General features: G+C 34.5%; 3 protein-coding genes and 1 non-coding gene across 4 annotated transcripts; 2 read left to right on the top strand and 2 right to left on the bottom strand.

The window, feature by feature from the left end:
- Positions 1–476: 476 nt before the first annotated feature.
- On the bottom strand, positions 477–2,183 carry LOC127795781 (GATA transcription factor 7-like). Its single transcript, XM_052327676.1, has 2 exons — positions 1,629–2,183; positions 477–1,355 (listed from the first exon to the last, which is right to left on the bottom strand). Exons 1-2 carry the CDS (start codon positions 1,959–1,961, stop codon positions 690–692), a joined length of 999 nt encoding a protein of 332 aa, XP_052183636.1. The 5' UTR covers positions 1,962–2,183; the 3' UTR covers positions 477–689.
- A 6,240-nt stretch (positions 2,184–8,423) lies between these two features.
- On the top strand, positions 8,424–15,118 carry LOC127790606 (SH3 domain-containing protein 2). Its single transcript, XM_052320184.1, has 10 exons — positions 8,424–8,649; positions 10,211–10,333; positions 10,432–10,501; positions 10,591–10,742; positions 12,128–12,229; positions 12,576–12,776; positions 12,898–12,960; positions 13,600–13,749; positions 13,857–13,931; positions 14,815–15,118. Exons 1-10 carry the CDS (start codon positions 8,590–8,592, stop codon positions 14,929–14,931), a joined length of 1,113 nt encoding a protein of 370 aa, XP_052176144.1. The 5' UTR covers positions 8,424–8,589; the 3' UTR covers positions 14,932–15,118.
- A 1,658-nt stretch (positions 15,119–16,776) lies between these two features.
- On the bottom strand, positions 16,777–18,899 carry LOC127795311 (uncharacterized). Its single transcript, XM_052326917.1, has 3 exons — positions 18,272–18,899; positions 17,307–17,519; positions 16,777–17,164 (listed from the first exon to the last, which is right to left on the bottom strand). Exons 1-3 carry the CDS (start codon positions 18,860–18,862, stop codon positions 17,099–17,101), a joined length of 870 nt encoding a protein of 289 aa, XP_052182877.1. The 5' UTR covers positions 18,863–18,899; the 3' UTR covers positions 16,777–17,098.
- An 83-nt stretch (positions 18,900–18,982) lies between these two features.
- Positions 18,983–19,054, top strand: TRNAP-CGG (transfer RNA proline (anticodon CGG)). Its single transcript has one exon. It is a non-coding gene; the product is annotated as a tRNA-Pro (tRNA).
- Positions 19,055–19,308: the final 254 nt, after the last annotated feature.

The following is a 19,308-nucleotide window of genomic DNA, read 5'->3' as shown; positions in this document are numbered from 1 at the left end:
ATTTATTTTAGTAAGATTCTAATATTTTTTGTAATCAAAATAAAATTAAAAAATATTCTAAAATTTTTATTAAATTATTTGTTAAACTTTTTAAAATGTACTATATTATTTTTTTATCTATAAAAACTAAAATATATTTATTTTGAAAAAAGAGAAAGAAACATATATAAAAAATCTAAATAAAAAGTTACGCAGGTTATTTTTTAAAAATTATTAAATAAATTTAATAAATATATTAAAAAAATAAAAATTTATAATATTTTTTATATATATATTGTTTTTTACAAATACTACCTTATAAAAAAAAATTTATAAAAAATTTTGAATGGCCGCAAATGAGTTCATTTAAGTTAGAAGAAACAAAGAGAGAGAAAGTCAAGGACAGTTGAAGAATGAAAAGTATTTTTGATTTTTCAAAATATTTAATGAAAACAAAAACAAAAAAATCTACCAAACTGGACGACCTCAGTCAGACAGACTTAAAAACTAGATTTCTATATTAAATAAACAAACAAAGTACTAAACTACAGAATTACAGAACAAATGAATAACAACAACCTAAAGAGAGAGAGAGAGAGAGCTAGCAAAAGCATAAAGGGGGGGGAAGACGAGACGGAGACACCCCTCCCTCAAAAACTTGACCCACTATCTAAATATATAAATTAACACTGACCAACCTGATCTAACCATTAAAAACTAGGAATCAATCGAGACAAACCGGAATCGGCCTCGTGGACCTCCTTCCCCCGCCGCATTTCCAACACTTTCCGATGACTGTTCGAGTGAACCTCGCCGGAGAATGTCGGACTACACGCCGGTCTGTACTCCGGGAGCAGCCGGCCGGATTTATATCGAACACCGCAAGCGTTACAGAGAGTCTTCGGTCCAAGCGGACCGCGCCGCCACTGCGGAGTCTTCTGGACCTGGCAATGGGTACACCGCCGCTGCCCCGCGTCGCCACCGGTTTCACCCGACGGTCTCTTCTTCTGCCTCTTCGCCGGCGGTTTTAAATCTAAGTCGGTGGCGGCCGGCTCGGTGGCCTGAACCGGGTTCGAGATTGAGGAGATAGATGTTGAAGAAGACCGGCTCGGAGAGGACATAGTTGAAGACGAGTCGCTGGTCCAACCGCTTCCAGCGGGTCTGGACCGTTTGGTTCTCGGTTTGGCCGGGTTCGGAGACGGTACGCATAGTAAAGGAGTTCCATGAACCGTCGGTCGACTTTCCGGTTCAGGCCGGTTTACCGAATTGCCCTTCGCTGGGTCTTTGAAATCACCGACGGGGCACAGAAGCGATAACTCTGATCCAGAATCGTCCACAAATTGAGACAACCATTCAAGGTCCTCGAAATCACCAACCTGAAAAAATCAACTTTTTCAGTCCATGATTTTCAATGATGCAAAAAACAACATACCAAGTATTATTTCGTGTCATATATATATAATATATATAGTCTACGACATGGATGTTAAATTTTCAAACTTCAAGAGGCTAGTCATTCTCTTAGGTAGCATATGTACCGTTACAAAAGCAAAAATCGAACGTCTCACCGGAGTAAAGAGTCTCTTTTCTAAAGAAAAGAAAAAAAGAAACTGCCAAAATAATTGTTACAGAGGTCAATAAATGGTTACCGGAAGGCCGTGGAAAGAGCCGGAGTCGCCGGTGCCGGAATTAGAATTCTCGTCATAATCAACCCGGAACTGAGAGGACAAGGAAGCAGAGCCCTTTTCTTCATCTTCATCTTCGTCTTCTTCCGATTCTTCTTCTTCTTCTTCAACAAAACCCTCCTCAAAATCTTTGTTAGAGAGGTCAAGAAACCCATCCACCCAACAATCGTCGGACGAACCGCAAGCGACTCCATCGAAACCCCCCAAATCATCCACCAACAAAACCTGTTCGTCCGAAATCGCGGCTAATTCCGAGAGAAAACTGGACTTGAGTGCCCTAGTTTCCATCCACGCCATCTCCGCACTCTTCAGCTTCCAAATCCTCAAAACAACAGAAAGTACAGGAAGAAGAACCTGACCAAATTCACAGCTGCAGAAATAGGGGAAAAGGTTATGGCGGAAAAGGCGCAGGGATAATGGCTCTTCTTTTTTGATTTTCTCCACGCGTTACGTATGTGACAGTAATTTACAGAGCGAGATGAGCTGTGGGGTTGGGGTCGGGTTGGCCCGCTGCATACTTTCACCGTAGATTTGTCTTCTGAATTGACCAAAATAGCCCACTTTCTTCTTCCTCTATGTTTGGTAGCCTAAGTCTCGTGACCCTTTCTCCGCTCGCTCGCTCACGTGCTGTTTTGTCAATTTCTCGGCGGCCCATGTTTGCGCTTTGAAATTTCAAACCCATTTCTTAAGAGTAACGGGAAAAAGTATTTAATGACTTTTATTAGTAATAATTAAAATATATTTTAAATACTCTCAACACACACACAGAGCCATTTGCGTGCCTATCGACGATTGGGACAAACTTTAGAACTTCAACTCGTTCCCCTCGTTAAGTTTACGTTAATGACTTGTGCTATTTCATAACGTAAATTGTACTAAAAGGTTTGATTTGGATAACATTCAATCAGTTCTAATTTGTTTCTAAAGAAAAAAGTGATGATTTGGACTTAAAAGGTTTATAATTATTATAATAATATTAGAGAAACATAACGGAATCAACCCAAATTGAATTATATTATATATATTACCAAATTTAAAATAAAAAAAATCGAACTGTATATAGCACTACCCAAATTAGGCTGCTCAATGAGTCAAACCCAAAATGAAATTGTTACTTTAATTTTAAAATTTTAATTTGGTTTGATTTATTTATTAAAAATCGAAACTTATATGCTACCTAGCTAATAGAGTGCTTTATATACCCATCATTTCCTATTTTCTTTGGTAAACAAACAAGCAACGTTTAAAAATAAATAAATAAAAAAATAAAAAGAGCAATATGTACTTACAGATGACGTCACGAACTAAAGCTTCCTTATCTGTTATGCAAAACAAGAAATCAATAAGAAAGGAAAGAGGCGTCAAGATGGAAGCAGTTTGCGTACCCGACAGAACATTCAATCAAAAGGATCATAACCCTTCAATTCTTCTTCTTCTTCTTCTTCTTCTTCTTCACAAGTACAACATTTGGCTCTAATAGTGGCATTGGTTTTATATATATATATATATATATATATTAAATTAAAGATAAGATAGATACCATAAGTAATTCATCCGAATCAAATCAAATCAAAATCCAAATCCAGTTTAATTTTAATCTGAGATAATAAATAAATTAATAAATTCGGGTGGATAAATTAATTAAGATAAGTTGGGAAGGAATAAGCTTAAGAGTTCCCAGTTGATAAGGATTTTACTGTGGGTGGAATTTAGGAACATCTAGAATCTTAAATTATCTAGTTTTTATTCTTTTTTAGAATATTTTTGAAAAAGATTCTTCATCAATTAATATTAACCTTTCGATAGATTCTTTTTGAAGAAGTATTTGTCTTCATGAACCAAATCTGCTTACGTAGCTAAATCCTCGTGTTTCTTTTCTTTTCTTTTCTTTTCTTTTTTGTAATTAATTAAAATCAAACCATTGTTTTCTGGAATGTCTTTAGAGTTTAAGAAGCTAAATATAAAATAAAATAAGATTTTTATGATATAAAATATCAGTTAATATGATAAATTTTCAATTTTTACTTTTATTTATAAATAAAAAATATTTTATGTAATTTTTTAAAAATAAATAGAGTAATTAGTTGTTTAAAAAAGAGGAAGCTTCAATCCGGCGGGCGCGCCGCCTCTGGACAATTGACAAATGGCAAATGGATCGTGGACGACAGTACGTCAAAATGAACACGCGGCAGGACAGGGCAGGGCAGCCACCGTGACACTGATATTTACGTTATGATTATTATTATTATTATTATTTTCACTGGATAGATACATTTACATAAAATTATATTATTATTACACATGCTTGCTGTATAAGGATCCGGACCGGACGGCATGGAATCCTGTTTGGCGCCTGGGTTGACTGCTAAATTAATTAAATATTTAATTTTATACCCACCCCTAGTTTGCAAATGAAATTATCCACAAAAATTAAGCAAGTAGGTTATTACTTTATTTTTCAAGAAAAAGGAAAAACTCGTGAGAGAATGCTATATAAACAAAACTCAATTAAGGCTCTGTTTGTTTGTTTAAGTATAAAATCTTCTCTCAATTTTTTTTATTTGTTAGTATTTAGTTGATAAAAATCTATAAAATTATTTTTACACCATAATATATAAATTAACTTATTACTTCCAAATTTTATGCAAAACTAATAAACTATTTTATTCTTTGGTCAAGATATCTTCATATTATTTCTATAAAGAAATATGTATATATACACATGTACATATTTGTTAAGCTCAATTAGGGTAACAAGATTTTGATGATAATTAAAATATTTTATTAAGATAAAAATAAAAATAAATTATTTTAATCAACTAAATATAAAAAATAAATAAAAATTATGGTTAAGTAACGTAAGTTGACTTATGGTTAACTGAAGTCAACTTAAGTAAAGCAGCAAGTTAGTATTAGATTTTGCATAAATTTAGTTGACTTAATATTAACTTAAGTCGACCGAAGTTATTCAGAATCTTAACTTTTGATTTTAAGTTGATCGAACTTCAATTAAAGTTGTGCAAAAGATTTTTAAACAATTTAAGTTGACTAAAGTGATAATTTCAATTAATCGAAATCCAACTAACATCTTTGATTCTCTTAATTTTGAAATTTTTTAATTGCATGTAAAAAAAAAGTCAAATAGATGTTCCTTTTTTTTGTCTTCCACTTTAAAATTATAATTTGATAAGTTTATCTTTCCATTTTCAAATCCCCAAGCAAAAAGTAAAATCTCTTTTGAAAAAAATTGTTTTGGCTTCACATTTGTCCTCTTTTTTGCATATTTTGATGTTTTATCCGATCTTATTGTCTCACTCCTATAAACTTTTTGTTTTAAAAAATCTTATGTTTAATTCTAATATGAGGTTGCCTTTTTGTACATTTTCCCAACTTTATCTGATTTATTTAAAAAATTGTTCAAATTCATATATTTTTCTTGTACAAAATATATTTATAATATTTTTATAAACAAAGATACTTACAGATGTTGAAATGAATTAGGTTGCAGTCTAGAAAAGGCTATAGATCTTTTTAATTTCAAAATTGCTCTTCTTTGTAACAATTAGTTTTTTAAGAATATATATATATATATTAGTTTTTTAAGTAAATGATTAAATGTTAATTCTAACTCAAATTAAAAATTAATAATATATTTTACTTCGTAAAATCTCAAGTATAGTTTTAAGAAAAAAGACTAAACTCTTAGAGTCAAACTTATATAAAAATTTTCGTATAATTTGTGATTACTTGTTGTTATCACTGCTTTTATTTTAACTACAATCACTAAATATCAAAATCATATTACAAGAGTTTTTAATAAAAAATATATTTTTTTAAAAAACTCGTATTTTTCTAATCAACAATATATATAATCACACATGCATACACATATGTACATATATATACATATACGTATATATAAATATTTTGAAGATGGAAAAATAATTTCATTAATTTTAGTGTAAAGAAAAATAACTTACTAATTTTGAACCGGTAAGTCATTTTCCAGCATTTGATATAAAATATGTTTTATTTTTTTTTATTAACCAGACATCAAAGAATAAAAAAAATTAAAACGTATTCTATATCTTAATAAAATAGACGATTGTTTGGAAACATACATATAAAATCTCAAATAATATTAAAAAAAAAAATCAAGTTTTGATTAAAAAGAATGTCTTGATTTACAAATGTAGGAATGGATGTTAGATAATCCCTACTGACTTAAAGGGATTCTCCGTCAAAGGTTGACTTTTAATGAAATTTGGGTGGCTAACCCTAAATGCATTCAAACCTAGCTTTTCGATTCCAATTAACAAAACAGCATCACAAGGCTTACTTATTCTCCCAAATATTACGACGCGTTAGCCAAATGGCGGAACGGAAGAAGCTTCTTTTCCGGCGGGCGAGCCGCTCCTCGACACATGGCAAGTGGATGATGAAGCGTCAAACACGCGGCAGCCACCGTGATGCTGACTGGCATTACAACGACATGTTTATCCAATGTCCGTCCGGGCGGCATAAAATAAAATAAAAGCCTGTTACTGTTAGTGCGTGACTTGACTGACTTGTAAGTTAAAATAATTTTGTTTTTTCTACTGATTTATATATATATGAATCTAATCTTCCACTCTTCGTTTTGCGTTTGCACGTGGCATCTCAAAGCGCGTGAGCATGCATCGCTTTGTTTTTAAGCTTCAACTTGGAGTCATAAATGATTATCAAAATTTTGCGAACGAGTACGAGGATGTGTGTTTTTTTTTTTTTTAAGCGGAGAATAATACAATTGCATTTGATTGTTTTTTTATAAATAATTTATTGAGTAAAAAACTTAGCTTATATTTTGAGTTCTTGAAAGTATTTTAAAATGAGTTTTTGACTTTTAAAAATATGAAAAACTATTTAATAAATTGTTTTCAAAATTAATATATATCAAAATTCAGATTATATTATATGGACTTAAAAATGTGCCGTTCCATGTGAAGATTTTTTTATTTTCGTAATACAAATAAATTTACAAAATGACATTGTTTATTTTTATTTTTGGATTTTTGAATAGGATATTTAAAAATGAAAATATAGGTTCAAATTTTATTTTTCTTACTAAAAACAAAATTTGAATACAAAATAATAATAATAATAATAATAATAATAATAATAATAATAATAATAATAATAATAATACTGTAAACAAACACTTCAAAAGCTACTTTTGAACTTGGCCATAAGGCCCATAACTTCAGAGTATTGTCCCTAACAGTAAGTGGTTTAAAATGACTATAACGGACAAAGGTAATTGGTGTCTTACAATTTGATGTGATATCTTATTTGAACTATATATACCCTATACTAACAAAAAAATAGCCCTCTCAATCATAACCTAAGATCACGATTTTTATATTCTAAACTCTACGCTTTCAATTAAAATTATAGTTTATTTAAGAATTACAGTTTTTTAGGTCTCAAATTTGAGTGGTGTGATTTTAGATTATTGATTGGTGGAGAATGCTGAGTTAAATGGCTTCTAATTAAGGTTTTAATAAATATCCTAAACAATTAACATTATTATTTATCTAATTTGAAAATAATACATGGTGTTGGTTTTTTAAAAAAGAAAATGACTTCACAATATAATCCTAACTCACTCACTCGCACCGGGTAATGCCTTGCACTAGTCAACGCAATTGCACTAATTATATGTGTAATAAATTAACCCAAAAAAAAAAACAAATGAACAAAAGAATAACAAAACGGATAGTTATTACACTTAAAGAAGTTATCTAATCTTAATAAAATAAATGACTTTAAATATATAATTAAGTTAACTCACAGTCTAATTATTATAACTTTTTCAAAATAAATTATTTTTGGAAGGAAAATATTTGGCTAATAATCACATAATTCAGTGTCATTCTCATTTTAAATGGACATATAAAAGTGATCCCATACCAATGTGAGGGAGTATTTAGTTGGGAAAAATAATATTTGCAATGTAAATAAGAATCAAGGACATATCACAAGATCTCATGTGACATTACAAGTGTATGAAAATGTTATATTGTTCGTGTCAAGTAATATAACATTTGTTTGACGTGAACAAAATGAAAGAGAGTTCTGGACTTTATCCCTTCTCCTTACGTTAGATAAACTTGATACCAACAGGAGAATAGATATGTGCAAGTGCTTTTAAATTCAATAATTTTCATATTGTTAAGTAAACTGTATTAGTACTAGAGTTGGAAAATAGACAGGTTGGCTTGGCTCGACCCAACCTGATCCGTTTCTTGCTTGGCTCACGAAAGATGCGGGACAGGATAGGGCCGACTAGTAAAAATGGAGGTCTGATACGACCCTATGACCCTTAATAAATAGGTCAAAACGGACCAAGTCATGCCATTTTGGTAGGCCACCCCTATTTTGGTGGACCATTTTGGTGGATCACCCATATTTTAGTCATCATCTTTATTTTTTATAGACTGAGTCGCATGCCACAAAATACTAACCCTATACGACCCAATTGCTACAATACTAGATTGGGTTAAGAGGCGAGCTGGCCTGACAAGCCTATGAACCGCCCAACCCATTTGCAACTCTAAGTAGTATATCCCGTTCCTCCCAATAATGGCCAACTTGGTTGAATGTGATGGGACTCAACACAAAGGATGTTACATAACTAAATCTAGGGGCGAGTTGGACGAAGGTGGTGTTTGCGTTAATATTGGAGTGGACGGGGGTGCGGATGTAAATTTAAATAAATAAAAAACCCACAAAGGGGACAGCCGTTCGAGGTCTCCAACGAAGCATTTTCGGACACTGTACAGCTGCGTGTACTTCGGACAAATCTCCGACGACCTTCCTCAATTGCTTCTGGAACTTCGTCTTGATCCTCTCTCTCTCTCTCTCCCGACCGTCTTTCAATTCGTGAATGGAAGCAATCAGGAAACAGGCCACAAAGCTCCGGGAACAGGTCGCTCGTCAACAGCAGGTTCTCTCTCTCTCTCTCTCTCTCTCTCTCTCTCTCTTTACATGACACGATATGATACGTATTCCGTTCACTTTCTTTTACGCCGTTTAAGCCCTAAGTTGATCGCGCGAATGATTGATGAGATCAAGTGCTTATTCGTGCAGATCCGTTTATAAGTTGTAATCATTTTGTTTTCTCGATGTTGAACATGTTCTTCAGTTCTATAGTTCCTTGTTGGATTCACGCTGATGCGTAGGTTTAGGTAATCTTCAGCTTATGAACTCATTGTGATTGTTGCGATTTTGGCTGTATTGGTTGGGTCAGATTGGTCCCTAAGTACTTTGACTATAAGATCTGGACCTTTGCAACGCCGTTGAATTTCGAATTGCAGAGTTATGTAAGATTTTCATTGTGAGAACGTGAGTTTTGACAATTTCAAGTAATATTGGATGGTGAAATATGAATTTGTTATGTTGGTGCATTGTGGATTTCCTGTCCAAGTAATCTGAATGTTGTGTAGGAACGATGTTTAGACAATTATATGCCTTTTCTGTTTATTTGGATTGTGTGTTGTGCCAATAGTGCAAAGAGGACAAATGAAATGTAATAGTCTTTTATAAGTAAATTTATCATCAAGCCAACACATTCAGTACTGAAACAACATTTCAATCTGAGGAAAACCAGAAAAGGCTGAGGATAGAATGTATTTCTCATTTAGTCAATGCAACAACTTAAAGCTGGGACTATGCCTTGTATTTGCAAGATGAAGGTTCCAATTTTAGATATTTAAAGATGTTGATGATAAAATAGTTTGGCTTTGTATGATAGCTCAGCCAAAATATGATGAATTTACTTGAAGAATCCTCCAATCTTTCAGTTAAATGGCGTGGGGTTGAGATATTAGGAGTTCTATGAGCTCAGACACATCCTTCATGTCCTTGAATATGACACGAGGCTCTACACATTTATGATTCTACCATCTCTACAGTTCATATAACTATTTGTTGGTCTTGCTAGAAGCGGGCATCATTAATTGTTAACCAATGTGGAAAACGTTTTGAATTGATTTATTTGCCCCTCCTGTAAAAAGAAATAGAAATTGTTGTTCTCATATTTAGAAGGCGAGCATTGGTCTGACAATGCTATGTCTAACCTTTACAAGGCTCCCTATTTCACCAAAGTAATATGTCTAACAATGTTATGAAAGGACGTTGGTTCCACAAATTATTTTTTTCACTTCAATGTTGCCAAAAAATACAAAGGAAAATAGAGTTTTTCTCTATAGATGAGTAGTTAAAAAGTGTTTTAACTTTTATGTCACATAATACTGTTGAAGGTTTACATCAATGTAAAAATATTATCTATGCCATAATATTTGTTTTCTTCTTATTTATTTATGTTTTATGAGCCCATATTCTGAAATCTGTGTCCAGTGCCATCTCATACAAGCAACTACTGGAATTTCAAATTTGGAAATGTCTATTGTATCCTCAACAATTGAAAAAATAGGCTTTTATTCCTTTACCTCTTGTGCTATAAAGTCAGAGATTAATTAACTAACAATGATAAACTTTAACTTCAGGCTGTCCTAAAGCAATTTGGGGCTGGGGGATATGGAGGTTCAGATAATTTTGTCACTGATGAGGCAGAGTTCCAGCAGCATCAGAAACTAGAGAAACTTTACATATCAACTCGTGCTGCTAAGGTTACTTGATCTATTGTAACTTCTCTCTTAGGCTGGGCTCTCTGTTAACTCTGAGAATCTTTATCTTATTCCTCAAAATGTTTACCCTTATGTTTCAGCACTTTCAAAGAGATATTGTTCGAGGAGTAGAAGGTTACATCGTTACTGGTTCTAAGCAAGTCGAGATAGGTGTCTTGATGAATCTTTGATTTTCATGTACTAGTATTCTGGTTCACTTGATGTGAAGGGCTTTGATGTTCATATCAACTTGTTTGCAGGAACTAAGTTGTCAGAAGATTCTAGGAAATATGGCGTTGATAATACGTGCACTAGTGGTAATACCCTATCAAAAGCTGCATTAAGTTTTGCTCGAGCTCGTGCTCAAATGGAGAAGGAGCATGGAAACCTTTTAAAGGCCCTTGGTACACAGGTTTGATATACATTTTTTTTTCTTCTTGTACCAAAATGTTATTGTTGCAGAATTTAGTAATTTGAGAGGGCATTTGACAGGCACCTCTCTCATTGTGCCCCTTTTTTAGGTTATAATTTTTTGTTTCTGTTTTAGGAGCCATTAAGAGGAATTATTCCTACATTCTGTATTATTATACTGTTCTTTTCATCCAAGGTTAGAGCTGCCTTGTCACCATTTCCTTAGTTGACATAACCTGTGAGTTCCACCAAAAATCAAAGGAGTTAAAAAAGGGAGAATTCATATTTTTTAATAGATTTTAGAGTCTACTCATTTGTTAGACCTATTGAGTGTGCTTTTATTCAATCATGCTGCTATGACCAAAAATAAGATTCCTTTACCAAATAAAACAATATGCAGCCCGTGCTTCCTGATTTTGTCGGATGATGTATTAACAATATTTCTGATGGTACAACCATAATTAATGATGCATTAACTCATCTAGTACTTGCACTTTTGTGCTTGAGGTATGTACATGGACACTTTGCATGAATTTTGCTTGTATTCTCACAGTGTTAAGACATTTGTGTGGCCATCATTTTAAGACAACCTGCTAGAGATTGAATGTTGTACAAACTTTTTTTTTTTGGGTGCTGTATAAATTGAGAAAAATTATATTATGTAACTGCATAGACCACTTACAATTTTTAACCACACTTTTCAATAGTGCTTAGATATCAATTCTCAAGTCTATTGTTTTGGAGAAGTAATATAAAATTTTCATTAAATGTTGGTTTACACCTTGCTACTCTGAGAAAGAATAGGAAATATTGGTGAGTGACATAATCAATTGGTCAAGCAGCAATGTTGCTCAATTGGTTCATACATAGGTACTTGGTCACATACTTAAATATATAGCTAAAAATATTTGAGTCATCTGACAGAAACCTAGGATCTTGTTTAAGATTATATAAGCTCAAATGGTGATGACAAAGTTTGAACTGGGAACCTGGCAATTCCAAGATAATAAAGTTTTGACTGGGGCTATCGTGTGATTTCCAAAGTTTGAGAAACAGCATGACTTTGGAATAACCAAACCTTATATGAAGCCACTTTCAATAAATAACCTTTGATTGGATGGTTAATTAAGAATGTTCTTCTCTCAGAGAGAATGTCTTGTTGTCCATCTGGCATCATCTGCATGGTTGGATATGATGATGCATTCTAAACGAGCTGCACGTCTTATTCTTGTGACATTAATACTCCACAAGTTAGTGTCAAGTGTCTCTAGCCTAATTGATTCAACTACTAGAAATGAACTCTCTTTCTACTCTATTTTCTCCCTCCTCCTAGTGACAAGGGCTTTCAGTGAATTGCTTGACTTGTATCTGATGACTTTTTGCCAGGTTGCAGAGCCACTAAGAGCAATGGTAATGGGAGCTCCACTAGACGATGCTAGACATCTTGCTCAACGTTATGATCGAATGCGACAAGAAGCTGAAGCTCAGGTATTTTATATATGATTTTACTAGAGTGCTTGAATTCATTTATCTTTGCGCATTTCTTCCTGGCAAAACATTCTTCACTGAAATTGCTTTTTATTTTTCCTTGTCCTCCCTCCATGTCTCTCTGCTGTGTGCGTGTCTGTCTTTCTATCTCTCTCAATTTTGGTCTTTTAGCACTAAGCTGTTATATGGCTCCTGTTGTTCTTTCACTATTATGGTCTGGATTATTTTGGAAGTAGTTTTATGTCAATTGTCTTCCAGTGGAACACAAGATGTTTAAAGATGCTTGCTTAACATCAAAGTTTATTTTTACAATCCTGTCATTTTATTGTCTCTCAAACCTAGACAGGCCATTGAAGTTTCCAAACGTCAAGCTAAAGTGAGGGAAGGAATGTGTAATCCTGACATTGCTTTGAAACTTGAAGCAGCAGAATCAAAACTACAAGATATGAAATCAAATGTTGCAATACTGGGGAAAGAAGCTGCTGCAGCTATGTCTGCTGTTGAAGCTCAACAACAGAGGTTGACCCTCCAGCGGCTCATAGCCATGGTAATGATCTCATATCTTGACTCAACACGATTTATTATATATATATATATCCCTCCATAAATATATGGGAATCTTTTTAAAGATTTGTTCTTAAGCAAATTTTTGCCCTTCTGTTTCGTAGGTTGAATCTGAGCGGACCTACCATCAGAGAGTTCTTCAGATACTTGATCAGCTTGAAGATGAGGTATGTGACTATTAACCTATTAAGAAGCATGCTACAAGCTTAGATGTCGATACAATATAAGGCCACTTGAAAAGATGAGGTTAAAGGTATGGCAGGGATAAGGCAAAACAATTATATATTGATGTCCTTTTTCTAGTTATATTTATGTAAATAATATCTGCAAAGTAGAATATTACAGTACTTACTAAATATGAAAAATAGGTTAATTCATAAGTCAAAAAAGATCATAATATAATATGTTTGACATTTTAAAAACACCAATCAACATCTACTACATTTATAATAAAGGAAATAGAAAAGGAAATAAATATTTCCATCCCTCGACTTCTAAGTAGACCCCGCAAATTAATTGCTTTGACATGCCACTTTGTGTGTATGCATTTTGATTTATCTCACAAGCCATCACTTATGGACTCACCATCACTTTTGGCACATGTAATATGCATGTGGATTGGATACATGTTGGATGCCCATAGGGCACCCATTTTAGATGGTTTGAGCTTCATAGGCTACTTATGCTCTTTGAAACAAATCCCAGTCCCCCAACATTTCTTTTCCTTTGTCCTGCATTTTATCTAAGAGTTTTTATTGCTATTACATGTTTTGCACCTAAAATCTGATGGATTTAGCCATCAACAGATGACGTCAGAAAGGCAACGCATTGAAGCGCCTCCTAGTTCAACTGTGGATAGTATGCCTCCACCACCAGCATACGAGGAAGTCAATGGTGTGTTTACTTCTCCAACACATAATGGATCAACTGACAGCATAAGTTACTTTTTGGGAGAGGTAAGCAAATGTCAATATTTGTTCCACTTAGTGAATGATTGAGAATTACTCCAATCTTTGTAATTGCTTTCAAATCTCTTGTTTGCACATCTTCCATCTTGCTGCAGGCAATTTACTCATATCAAGCAGAATCTGATGTGGAGCTTAATCTGTCAGTTGGTGATTATGTTGTTGTCCGAAAGGTTTGCAGTGACCTTAATTTGACTTTCTATAATTTATGCCTTTTGCTATACCCATCCATGATAAATCCTTGGATATTTTTTCCATCTCAGATTTCAATCAGGAATTGATTATACAATTTAGTTATGCATTGAATCAACCAGGTTTCTCTGCATGGGCCACACCAGCAAAAAGTGAAATAAACGGGGCATAATAGAAAATATTTCCCATTTAATCTGTTTATCAATGTATTTGTTGCCCTAATAGTTTTATATGCTATCAAATATTTTCTTTTATAACATCCCAACTTTGGTGTTGAAACAAAAACAGCATTGAAGTTTCTACTTCAGATTCTTGTTTCTTTAATCTGTGTTGGACAGATAACTCGTTTTGCTGCTTATTCCATGAACAGAAAATAAATTCTGTATGCATGATTTTTTGGATGAAATATAAAGCTATAGTATTCCTTATAGAGATTTACATCACAATGCTTGTGTGAAACTGGATTATGCAGCTAGGGACGCTGGTGTGGCTGTTTTTTAATCAAAGATTTTACAAAGCTTTGTCAAGATTCAGATATAAAAATCCCCATGGCTCAAGTTATTATTCAATATTCTTTTTTGCTTAATTACTATCACTTATCTCTTATAAATGTCTTACGTCATTATTAGATCTGGTGCCGCAGACTCTAGGAAAGTGCAGTTCTCTGATGTCATAACTTATTCTTCAGATTTACTCTTTTAACCAGGCTTTCATTATAGTTCAAATCCTCTTATGGTGTTCATCTGTGTGAAATTCTCCCTTGTGACCAAAGAATTAACAATGTTGCTGCTAGCTTGCCACAAAATCCTGCCTTTTCTTTATGTCCAAAATCAAATACATGGCTATGTTCTGCTATATTTACAGGTATCGAACAATGGCTGGGCAGAAGGAGAATGCAAAGGGAAAGCGGGTTGGTTCCCATATAATTACATTGAAAGACGGGACCGTGTTCTTGCAAGTAAGATGACTGAAGTGTATTAAAATAGAATGCTGCATTGAGTTAATAGCACTTGCTGTTTGTAATTGTATATTTTTTGGGTTTTTTTTATCGGTTACTAACCTACTCGCAAGGGAGAGCTTGTGCTTGTTTTTGCATATATGGAACATAACCGGTGTGCCTGCTTTTCTCTGCCTGGTACATACAATGAGTTCCCAATATTTCCATCAACTCGTGTGTCTGTAATTTTTATTATTATCATTATTATTATTTGCGTGTTTGTGTGTGTGTGTGTGTTGTTGGGGGGTTTATTTTGGTTTGAATACATACCGAGAATCAGTGGCGGATCCACCTGTGAAGCCCACGCACCTCACAATTAAAATAATTTTTAACATACAAAAATAATTTTTTAATGTAAAAAATATTTTGTTAATAATAACCTAGTAAAAAAAAAATTTACAACTCACTTTAAAATCTGGGATGTACAGTTTTATACTTTAAAAAAATAAAAAATTAGCCTCCCTTACATAAATTTCTAAATTCACCATCTTTTACATTTGTTCAAGTCAAGGTAAGTTGTTAACTGTTCAATTTTTAAGGTCTGTAAATTCTTGAAGTTGCTCTCGAGCTTATTTTTAAAGAGATGCGATTGAGCTAATAATCACAAGCCTGGTTGTTAGTAGTATTAATGTTCTTTTCAATATGGTTCCAGCTTAGATATCCAACATCAAAATGTTAGCTTTATGAGCTTCCGATGGAGCCAGCGAACTGGATATGACGGCCGGACCTTGATTGAACAACTCTTTTGCGGTTCGGTTTTTCAGATTCAAAGGAGGGAGACATGCCCCTCACTTTATAGCTAACTCATTTATGGCCCCTTCTAACTCATTTTAATAGTAGCATATAATTCTGAATTGGTGGACCCGTGACTAAGGATGCAATTTGATTTGAAGTAAAGTAAATCTCAACTTATTTAGTTGAAAGTAGACAATATGTCAAAACGAATTGTACCTGGCATAACTCGGCTGGAAGCCATGCCAACTCATTTGGGCTCATTTTTTAAATAAGTTCCCTGCCTATTGAAGCCCCTTTGCAAGCGCTTCTTTTGCAGTGCTGCAGCAAGCACATGCCATGGAGGAACCGAAGGAATTAACTTTTAATATCACATTAAATTTTTATCAAACTATCTTCTTCTATCGGTTATATGAATTTTAATTTTTATAATTATTTTTATTTATAACCTTTATCTTTTATAAAGTTTTTATATTTCATATTCCACCTTTTTTATTTAATATTTATCTATTTTTAATTAAATACTTATTTAATTTCATCCACCCTCCTAATGAAAACCTCTATTGATTTTTTTTTTCTTTTTTTGCCCTATTGGACTTCTAAAATAAAATTTAGTTGTACTCTTATGAGTATTGACTATTGCAATATAATAGTGAAATATATATTATTATAATCAAAACAATGTAATAGTGAAATTTCTGCAACTCCAATTCAAGTATATATTTTTCCTTTGCATTTTTACTTTTAAATATATTTATATTTAAAATATTATTATATATTAAGTAATAAATCATTTTTAGATTAGGAATATTTAGTATCTTCACATTGAATTAGCAATACCCTTTTAACATTTATAGTACCTTCGATTATTATGTTTATAAACATTCATAATAAAATATAAAAATAAATCTCACTCAAAACTTCTTATAGTACAAGCCATTTCCACACCCAAGTCATGCAATTTATCTTTTAGTATTTCAAATCCCTATAGTTTGTGTTCTCTATTGAACAACCCCTTGCTATTTTGTCAAAGCTTTTGTTAGGTCCTCTAATAATTTTATTTTCAGTATTTCAAACCTTATTTTTTGTGCGCAACATTTATAACAGGAAAATATATAAGTTCAATATGGAATCAGCCAACTCCAAGGGAAGCAAAGGAATACACACTCCGCCAAACGTAATGCTAATGCTAATAGAATGTGAATTCAAGCGTCAAGTCTTCATTGAGCCCAGCCAAAGCTCGTATCATATCAGGAGGATCTCTATCTCTACCTTCAGAAACACCCTTCATTCTTCCCCATTGCTTTCCTCTTTAACAAGCTCATTACTCTGAAGCATTGATGCCGGATTTCACGTCGACAAGAAAGTGGTGCGGCTGCTCCTCCAGGTAGTACCAGAGGATGATGTTTGCGATGTATGTCAAGACGAGCTCACAAATCTGCTACTTCCCCGCCGACCTCGCCCAGAGAGTTGGGGTCCGTTATCCTGCATTTTGTGCAGAGAGAGAAGAAAGAAACAGGTAGTTTCAGACCACAGGCCCATTTCACAAACTAGGCGCCACAGCAATAGATGTCGTAAACAATGATTTTGGAAGATAATCAAATAAATATGATAAATGTACAAAGACCTCAAATGACGGCTTCAGTGTCAGCCTCTGCCGTTTTCTCATGAAAATTCTCTGAGCCTGTTTCTTCTTCTCCTCCGCCTTCAGCTTAGACAGGCTGGGCCTGTAAAGAATAACGGTCCGACCAATCCGACCAACTACCACAGACCCAGTGCTTTGCTCTAACTGCTTCACCGCATCCTCCAACTCCGCTGGACAGTTGTTGTGTATTTTAATCTGTTTTAACAAGCCAGTTTATTTATTAGAATTGTGTTTATCAACAGAAATATTTCATGTTTGAGTGAATTTATCAGACAGATATGCCAATGACTACTCTACTTCCTATATAATAAACACATACTTCCCAACGGAAAGCGGAGACTAAGCAATAGAGTTATCTGGAGCATCATCATAGCAAATCTAGATTCGGGACAAGCAGTTACAAAAGAAAAGGGAGGGACCGCAGAGTTATCAATCAGGTATCTTCACTGTAAATCAAACAACTGCTCCTTGCAATGCTCTCACCTCCATCCATCTAAAGCAACTTTTCCAGTCCTTGTTTGGCACATCTAATTTCTCAAACCCATTAATTCCTCAAACACAAAATAACTCGGTCTCACATTGTCCAACCCCATCTTTGAAATGCAGAATTGGGTTTGCTTCAGCAATTCCCTTTGGATACTAAAATAACTAGAGAAGTGAGAAACATGCTGCATGCTATGGACAAGAATTCAAAACCCAAGGGCCAGGGTTGCATAAAAGATGAATCTCCTTGAATTCCTAAGAGCCACGGAATACAAAAAGCAGGGTTGCACTTCAGCTTTCTTCCTGCCTATACTTTCACCAGATTTTGGGATAAAGAAGTTAAAAGTCCAATAATTGAATAGCCACTTTTACATACAATCCACGAAACCCTAAAACCCTTAACATCTCGTCACAAACAAAGACAATTCGTCGACTCTAAAGCAAGAGATTCCGTAATTTTGTACCTTGAGGAGCTCGTTGGCCTCTAGGGTTTCAATCAGAGCCGACGCTACTGAATCGGTCACCCCGGACTTGCCCACCTGTTGAGATTTGAGCTTCTTGCCGAGGCTGTGAGCGTAAGAGGCCAGCTCTTTCTTTTCCTTCACAGTTAGATTCGGCAACTCCGGCCCCGATTCTCCGCCTCCCGTAGAAAGCGACGAGCTCGAATGCCTCTCGGATGGGTCCGTAACCGTCGTTTCTTCCACAGCTTCATCATCACCATCATTATCATACTCATCGTTATCCGAGTATTCGCCGCTGATTTCGGGTTCAACAGTCAGTTGAGCTTTGGGAACGGAGAGTGGAGGGGCGTGAGACGATGAGAGAGAAAAGGCGGGCAAGGGGAAGGAAAGGGGGCGAGAAGAGAGTGGAGAAGCGACGGAGGAGACGCAACGAAGCTGAGGCGGGGGCGCCGGCAGGCGAGAGGCGGGGAGGCGCTTGAAGAGAAGGAAAGAGAGGACAGGTGAAGAAGGGAAAGAGAGATTTAGCGGCGGCGACAGGCGGGGAATGTGGTGCAGAATCAGATGGGAGGACGATGAGAGCTGCAGCCCCGCCATTCCCAAATTCCAAATCCTCGCTGCTCTGTACCTGTACCGACGTGATGCTTTGATGATTGAATATTGATCTCCATCGTAAACTTATTATGTTCGTATAACTTATGCATTATGCCAGCAACTGGGTGTTTGGTCTAGTGGTATGATTCTCGCTTCGGGTGCGAGAGGTCGCGAGTTCGATTCTCGCAACACCCCTCGCCGGCGGAACTTTCATTGATTTTAACTTATTATAGCAACAACAGTAAGTAATGTTATAATTACTAAGAGTGCGTTTCATTGGCTAATGGCCAAATTTCAACTTCTTTATTTATATTTTTAAGTTAATTTAATTTTAATATCTGTATTTTTTAATATATTTAACCACTTTGATATGTAAAAAAAAAGATAAATATAAGTGCTTTGATGTAATTAAAATAATACAAAATTTAAGTTATTACAAAAAATATATA

This window comes from Diospyros lotus, chromosome 1, assembly GCF_014633365.1.
Source record: "Diospyros lotus cultivar Yz01 chromosome 1, ASM1463336v1, whole genome shotgun sequence".
In the NCBI taxonomy this organism is placed as follows: domain Eukaryota; kingdom Viridiplantae; phylum Streptophyta; class Magnoliopsida; order Ericales; family Ebenaceae; genus Diospyros; species Diospyros lotus.
Note: the sequence above shows the minus strand (reverse complement) of the source record. Positions and strands in the feature narration are given on the sequence as shown.